We start from the raw sequence: 7987 nt of genomic DNA on the forward strand, positions 1-7987 counted from the left end.
CGAGGTGCTGGACCTGACCTGCAGCCCGCCGGCCGAGCCTTTCCCACCGGCCCCGCACTTCGCCTTCCCGCCCCTGCCCGTGGAGCCGCCGGCGCCCGCCGGTCCCAGCCTGCATCTGGGCGCGTCAGATTCCGGAGCGCTCCCCACTGACCCCTGCGAACTGCTGCAGCTAGGCTGTAACATCAACTTCAAGGAGGTGCTAGAGGACATGCTGCGCTCGCTGCGCGCCGTTCCGGCCGCCGAGCCCCCGGGCCTACAGGTAGCTGGCGCCGCTGCGGGGAACGCCGGAGGCGGCGGGGGCCCAGAGCGGCAGAGCGTCATCCAGTTCGGGCCGCCCTATCCCAACTCGTAGGCCCAGCACACACAGCCCCAGCGGCGGGGCGCCTTCCGAACGGAAGTTTATTCATGTGTAACGTGGCCCTCGTCTACATGAGTGCAAGTCGTTCCCCCCTCCTCGCCCCCTGCCCCAAGGAATCGGGCGGTGAGCAGGGTCGAGGTTCCCTGTGACTACTGAGGGGGCACGGCCCCATCCAGCCCACCGGGCCTCACTTCAGTGCCTTCCCCCAGCCGACCCTCCAAGGGCTGGCCAGGACGCCTGGTGCCTGGGCGGCCCCTCCAGACGTGGGTCAGTTCTGGGGGTGGGGGGGGTCATCAGGGCCCCATGCAGACCACCCTGCTCAGGACTGGGGGTGACCAGGGCCAACACAGGTCCTGGGAGTGGGGTTCCAGGACCTTCTGCCCCTCTCTCCTCTCCTGACCCCCCCCATGACCACAGGCAGAGGCCCTGGGCCAAGGGACCCCCACCCACCTTACAAGGCCCTGTGCTTGGTTAGGTGGATCCCAGAAATCCGTGAAACTGGGTGGTCCCAAGAGCTGGAGACTCAGGAAACCCCAGGTGCTCAGGCCCCCCACCAACTGTCAGCTCCAGGGGCACACGCCGTTAATATATGCAATGCCCCACCTGCCCAGCTGCCTCTTGCTCCCTAAATTATTGCCTGGCCGCCTCCCCCAGGCCCTGGGAATCTGCTCAGTGTGGGCAGGGGCCTTTCTATAGTGTATTTATAATGAATTCTTGTGTATATATGTAAAGAGATCTTTTTTAAATATATGTGCTTTTTGACTACTTCCCACACTGTGCTCCTCCGGCCAGGCCGTTTCTGTGTCTGCTCGGGGAACTAGAGCTGGAGGGTGGCCAAGGACTGAAGGGGCGGGGCTGCCCGGGGCGCACAGGGGATGGCAAGGGTCCCAGGGTGGTGACTCTGCTATTTGACCCTGGGAGTACAAACACCCCACTCGGAGCCATCCTGTCAATGGCTGCCTGATCTCCAGGCCCACCGCTGCTCCTTGGGACACAAGGGCTCACCTCTCCTCCAGGAGCCTTGTGTGGCCATTGCCCACTGTGTGGCCATTGAATCTCCACCCAGCCTTTGGCTTGTCTTGGACCTGGGGCCTGGCACCCGAGAGTACCCGGAATCGGGTCCCAATGCCATTGGAGCCATGAGCCCCAACTGGGACCCCCGTGACAGAGTCTGGGAATCGTTTCTCCAGTATCTGGGGTACAGCCTCCTCAGGAAGGGGATTGGTTCATATGGGAGGGGCCACCCCAGTAGTGGGGGGCTTGCCAAGAGAGCCAGGCCCCAGTCCTGTGCTGCCTGTCTCAGGAGGGAGCCTGGAGAAAGATGTGCCCCCTGTCCGTGGGAGCCTAGGCTCCACTAGAGTGGGGGCACTTCAGCCGGAGGCCCCACAACCACGGCTCACAGCCCCCTCCCAGCCTGAGGGTCCCCATCCCCAGCTGCTGGCTCTCCCAGCAATCCCCTGGGCAGGCCCACCTCCCACCCTACAAAAGGAGGGGGCAGGTCTCCTAAGTTCCCTGTGAAGGGAGGCTGGTACACTCTTCTGCAGCCTGCTGAGGCCACAGCCCCTGGACTCAGCCAGGCGGGGCCGCAGGCAATCGTCCCACAAGGCCAGGCCCCGGGCCTACATGCTTGGCCCAACTCCCCACCCCAGGTGTCCTGTCCTGACCCACACTGCACACACTGCTTTGAGGATCTACGGGCTGGACTGAAGCCAGGGCCAGCCCCAAACCGCTGCTCGAATGGGTTAATGTCGCTCAGGGACAGCAGCCAGTTGGGAGGGATTATCTGCTCAGGATCCGCTCTCCCCGTGCCTGGCTTTGCCATGCCCAGAAGGCTTAGGAGCAAAGGGCTGGAGCCCAATGACCCAGATCTGAGGCGGGGAGTGGGCGGGGGGGAGCCACCTGCCCCTGAACCAGGAGGAGCCCAGGGCAGAAGGTCCCCACCCGCCCCCTCAGAGACAGGAGGTGCCAGCAGGCCAATCTGAATGTTTTATTCCCACAAGGCAAGGAGGGGGGCGCCGCACCGCGGGCCCCCGGGACTTTCCTCCGGCAGAGGTGCACGCCAGGTTCTCGGGTCTGCCCCACCAGTGGGCTGGTTTGCAAGCAGGCCGTCATGGGTGCCGGGTGGAAGGCTCGGGGGGCGCCGAGGCGACAGGCAGGGAGGGGGTGCACGGGTGGGCGCTCGCGGGACTAGAGGAAACAGGGCAGGTCCTTTTCGATCACCTGTGGGGAGGGATATGAAGGTCAGGGTCTTCCTCTCCCCACATCCCCTGCCCCAACCCAGGGCCCCGGAGCAGCACCTACCAGGGGCTCCTCCATGGGGCCGTACCGCTTCACCACACAGCCGTTCTTGTCGATAAGAAACTACACGGGAAGGGGGGACCGTGTCAGGGAGGGACAGGGAGGTCAGGGGGTGGAGGGATGGGGCATGAGGACAAGGGCGAAACTGACATGGGCAGGAGAAGGAAGGAGGCACTCGCCTGGACACACCACTTGCCTTGGTGAAGTTCCATTTGATGGCACTAGGAAAGAAGCACAGGGTCACCAGGGACGCCCAGCCCACAGGCCCTCCTCTTGCCCACCCACAGTCCTTCCCCGCCCCTTCCCCAGACCCCCCTGGCACTCACTTTCCCAGGATACCCCGCCCCTTGGGCTGGACTTTCATCCATTTCCACAGCGGGTGGGCGTCGTCCCCGTTCACGCAGACTTTGCTGTACATATCGAATTTGACGTTATAGCCAGCGGCGAACTCTTTAATCTCAGCGTTACTCCCTGGCTCCTGCAGCGACCGGGGTGCTGAGGGTCAGTTGGGAGGGGGCCTGGCAGCCCCCTCTGGTCCACCTCCCCGCCTCACCCTACTTTCCGGAGCCCTGCCCCCACCCCCAGACCCTTCCCTCCTCCCTGTCCTGGGGCTCTGCGTTAGGTCCCACGCCCACCTCCCCAGGCCTCCGCCTGTCCAGTGCCCCGAGTCACGCACCTGTCTCCCGAACTGGTTGCAGGGGAAGGCCAGGATCCGTAAACCACACTCAGCGTATCGGGCGTGCAGGTCGACGAGCTGAGTATAGTTTACATCTGTTTTGCCTCACTGTGAGGCTACGTTGGTGACGATGCACACGAAGCCCCTGCAGGCAAGGTTACAGGGCCAAGGTCAGGCCACGCTGGCCCCCGCTCCCATCTCCCTCGATCCCCTCCCTGCGGCAGGTACGCACCGGTACTTGTCGAGGCTCACCATGTGCCCGTCGATGTCGTTGGCCGAGAACTCGTGCATAGAGCGGGCGCAGCGCCAGTCATCCCGGGACGCGCACTGCAAGGCAAGGGGCGCTGAGCACCCGGGGCAGAGGCGGGGGCGCCCAGCCCGGTATCCGGGGAATCCGCGCCCCAGGAAACCAGGGCCCCGGGGCATGGTAAAGTGGACGTGCGGGTTCCCCCTCCTGCAGTGCGCACGCGTCCGGCAAGCTGGACCTAGGCTGCAGGAGACAATGAAGCCCCCCAGATAGCTCGAGGGAACCCTGCTGGAGTAGTGATTAAGAGCGCATCTGCTAACCAAAAGGTTGGCAGTTCGAATCCACCAGCTGTTCCTTAGACACCTAGGGGGCAGTTCAACTCGGTCCTACAGGGTCGCTATGAGTCGAAATCGACTCGACCACAATGGGTTGTAGAGAGCTCGAGACTCCACAGGGATGCGGGCCTAGCCGCTCCCGCTCCCGCGCCGCACGCCAGCTTCCGCCGAGGGCCCACCTTTCTGCGCCTGCACGCGTGGGCCTTCCGCCTGCCCCGGGCTCCGCGCCGCCGGCCGCCCCGGCCCCTTCCCCGGCACCTCGGGGAGCCGGCGACTGCGCGGCCCATCTCGGTTGGTGTCGGGCCGCGCCAGTGCTCTGCGAGCGCCACGCCCGGCGGACAAAGGACGGGTAACCAGGGCGCCGGGACTGTGACGCCACTGCCCCGGGGGAGCGAGCCGGCGGGGGAGGGGCGAGCGGCCCAAGGCGCTCAGCGGTCTCATGACCCGCGTTCGCCACCCTCGCGCCCGGCCCCGGTCACTCGCCGCCCCTCGGGCCACGGGGATGGCGATCCAGGCCCCCAACTGCCCCCCATCCCCAGCCTCCCGCTGAGCGCCCTCACGACCAGGCCCGGCGCTCGGGTCCGGCCCTGTGGCTGCGGGTAAGGTGACCTAGGGGTCCCCGCCCCAGGACCAGAAAGCGACGGACCACCCGCAGCGGCCGAGCGCCCCCCCGGCCCCGTCCTCCCGGCCGAGCGTCCCCCGGTGGCAGCCCTGCCAATGCACTGGCTAGCGCTTGGCCAGGGCGCAGATGCTGCGGGGAAAGTGACTGAGGGGTTTCCGGCCTGGGGACAGAAACCGACGACTCCCAGAGGCCGGGAGACCCGGTCCGCGCGCCAGCCCAACGGCCTGGCCGGGCCGCGGCTCACCATGGTGCTGGCCAGGCCGGGCACGGCGAAGGCTCCGCACAGAAGCGCCGGCTTCAGCAGGCGGCAGAGACGGCTGAAGCTCATCACGCTGGCGGCGGGGTAGTCTCCAGCAGCGGCTCCTCCCCTTGCCCCAGCGGCTCCTCCCCTCGCCCAGCCGGCCAATGGACGCGCCCCGCCGTGCCTCGCCGCCACGCGCCCCGGCCACGCCTACCAGCGCTCTCATTGGTCGACCTCTCTGGCGCCGCCAACGCGTGCCACGGCAGGCCAATAGGAGGCCGGGGTGAAGAGCGGGCGAGAGCGGGCTGGGGCGGGGCCGGGCCTACAGATTTGTTGTTGTCCGCGACCGCGCATGCTCGCAGGGGGCGGGCGACCGCGTACGGCAGGCGGCGGGAGGGTTGTGGACTGTTATCCCGCTGGTTTCCCTCAACGTGGGCGGAACGGCTTACAACCCCGGGAAATACTAGAAACCGGTGTGTGAGGCTCCACCTCTCGGGAAAATCGCCTCCACTCTTTGGAAACTGTTTTTTGATTCATTAATAAAGTCAAGCTGAGTTGGGTGAAAATCCTGTCCGGGCTTGGGCTGGGGGGTCCGCCTTCCCCCCACCTCGGGGCGGCAGTGTCGCTGCAGGATACCAGGGTACCCCCAGTCCCTGCCTCCAGCTTATGGGGGGCCCGGAGCGGCGTGGGGGCCGTGTGCAGCAGCCCCGGGCAGTGCTGAGTGTCTGCAGATGTGCTTTAGCTGTTCAGCTGAGAAGCACGTGGACTCGGGCGTGAGGACAGTTAAGAAACGTTTACCTGGGAACCTCAGGGGTCCCTGTGTTCCACACCCCCCCCCCCCGGAACACACACTGACCCGCAGGTACGTGCTCAGAAAACTCAAAACAGCGGGAGAGTTGTCTTTGCGTTTGCATTTCGGGCACTTTCACAGTATGTAGCTATTTACAAAGAAACTTAGTCATGCTTCCTGTGGCTTTCTTTTTCCTGTCTCGGGCCCTCCTCCTTGGGGACTGAGTCGGGCCGGGCCCGCCCGCCCCGCTGCCTCCGGAAAGAACAGACCTGTTTGGACTGTTAGGTGGTTTCTGCTTTTTGCCTTGCTCTCAATCTCTCACCCTCTTCTCTGACCCACCCACCAGGGACATTCCTGCAGGCTGGGCTAATTTTGGGGAGCCTATGGGTCCCTCCGTCCATCCCCAGGTTGGCCCCAGCCCCTCCCCGAGGCCTGCCAGGAGACAGAGCAGGATAACTTTGATGGAAACGGAGTGAGGACCCCGGGGTCGGGTCCCCCCAATCCTGAGCTTGTGCAAGCGTCTTCCCATGGCCTCTCCCAGCTGGTCACGAAGGGCTGCATTCTTGGATTCGCTGTTGGCAGAGCAGCCGCATTGTCTCACTGTCAGGAAGCCCCCGCCCCCCAATTTCCTCCCCTCCTGGGCAGCACTGGGCAAAGTGAGCACACCGTGACCCTGTTCCTGCGCGCCAAGGCTCAGCTGTTCCAGTTTCGCTGGAGTTGTTCTTCGCAAGGTTGTCGTAAACAAGTTCACTAGAATGTTTACTTCAGCATCCCCAGAATACCAGAGTTGGGGCACCACCCGCATGGCGCACGAGGTGGGAGGAGCTTAGTGGCTTCCCTCCCTGCATTCCTGACTTCCTGCCAGTTGTGATAAGGGCAGAGTGGGGAGGACTGGGGTGCTGCGCAGGGCTACTCATGGCTGCTCCTGGGAACCATGCTCCAGGCTCCGGTAAGGATTTGCACGTGGGGTTTCTTGACTTTTCCCAAGTGACCCTGTTTTACAGCTGACAAAATGGAGTCTGGGGAAGCCTCAAGGCTCCAGGGAAGTTCCCTCCTGTGAATAGAGGGACAGTCCTGTGTTCCCCAGGAGGAAGCTGAGCTGCCTGCGGGCCGAGCCCTTCCCACCAGCTCCAGGAAGGACTGGGATGGGGCCTGTACTCAGCCTGATTTCTTGATTTTTTTTTGAAAAAAACATTTTATTGAGATAAAATTCATATGACATAAAATCCACTATTTTAACCATTTCAATGCCTACAATTCAGTGGTTTTTACTATATTCACAGCGTTGTGCAACCCATCACCACTAGTTTCAGAACATTCTCATCACCCCAAAAGAAACCTCCTACCCATTAGCAGCCACTCCCAACCTCCTACCCCCGAAGCTCTAGGCAACCACTAATCCACTTTTTATTTTTTTTACTGTACTTTAGATGAAGGTTTACAGAACAAATAGTTTCCTCATTAAACAGTCAGTACACATTGTTTTATGACATTGGTCAGCAACCCCACGACATGTCAACACTCTCCCTTCTTGACCTTGGAGGACCTTTTTTTTTGGTGAAAGTATACATAGCCAAAGTTACACCATTTTGAAAGTTTCTACATGTACAATTCAGTGACATCGATTGCATTCTTCCAGTTGTGCTGCTATTCTCACTCTCCTTTTCCAAATTATTCCATCACCATTGTCTTCAACTCACTGTCCCCTAGGCTTCTCATCAAACCTTTTGAGTTGCTGTTGTCAATTTGGTCTCACATAGATAATTCTTTTTTTTTTTTTAACCTTAAATGAAGGTTTGCAGAACAAATAGTTTCTCATTAAACAGTTAGTACACATATTGCCCTATGACAATGGTTAACAACCCCACGACATGTCAACACTGTCCCTTCTCAACCTTGGGTTCCCTATCACCAGCTTTCCTGTCCCCTCCTGCCTTCCAGCCCTTGTCCCTGGACTGCTATGCCTCATTAGTCCCATTTTGTTTTATGAGGCTGTCCAATCCCCAGCTGAATGGTGAATTTTGGGAGGGGCTTCACCACTAGGCTGAAAGGGTGTCCGGGGGCCATACTCTTGGGGTTTCTGTAGTCTGTCAAACCAGTAAATCTGGTCTTTTTTGAGGAGTTAGAATTCTATTCTACATCCTTTTCCAGTTCTGTCCAGGACCCTCTACTGTGATCCCGGTCAGAGCAGTCAATGGTGGTAGCTGGGCACCATCTAGCTGTACTGGACTCAGTCTGGTAGAGGCCGTGGTAGCTGTGGTCCATTAGTCCTTTGGACTAGTCTTTTCCTTGTATCTTGTTCTCTTCATTCTCCCTTGCTCCTGAAGGGGTGAGACCAGTGGAGTATCTTAGATGGCTGCTCACAGGCTTTTAAGACCCCAGACACTGCTCACCAAGGTAGAATGTAGAACATTGTCTTT

At 61.1% G+C, this 7987-nt stretch overlaps 2 protein-coding genes across 2 annotated transcripts in view; one reads left to right on the forward strand and one right to left on the reverse strand.

Annotated features, from left to right (window-relative positions):
• Nucleotides 1–487, forward strand: part of SBNO2 (strawberry notch homolog 2) — a 65284-nt gene extending 64797 nt beyond the window's left edge. The window contains exon 33 of the mRNA XM_023733337.1: nucleotides 1–487. This exon is cut by the window's left edge and continues 12 nt beyond it. Coding sequence (XP_023589105.1) covers nucleotides 1–352 — 352 coding nt within the window. The 3' untranslated portion in view covers nucleotides 353–487.
• A 2058-nt stretch (nucleotides 488–2545) lies between these two features.
• GPX4 (glutathione peroxidase 4) lies at nucleotides 2546–4877 on the reverse strand. Its single transcript, XM_004378517.3, has 7 exons — nucleotides 4781–4877; nucleotides 3565–3659; nucleotides 3333–3477; nucleotides 2983–3134; nucleotides 2853–2877; nucleotides 2660–2719; nucleotides 2546–2578 (listed from the first exon to the last, which is right to left on the reverse strand). The coding sequence occupies exons 1-7, from the start codon at nucleotides 4862–4864 to the stop codon at nucleotides 2546–2548; spliced, it is 594 nt and encodes a 197-aa protein (XP_004378574.2). The 5' UTR covers nucleotides 4865–4877.
• Between the last annotated feature and the right edge of the window lie 3110 nt (nucleotides 4878–7987).

This window comes from Trichechus manatus, unplaced genomic scaffold (assembly GCF_000243295.1).
Source record: "Trichechus manatus latirostris isolate Lorelei unplaced genomic scaffold, TriManLat1.0 scaffold00057, whole genome shotgun sequence".
In the NCBI taxonomy this organism is placed as follows: domain Eukaryota; kingdom Metazoa; phylum Chordata; class Mammalia; order Sirenia; family Trichechidae; genus Trichechus; species Trichechus manatus.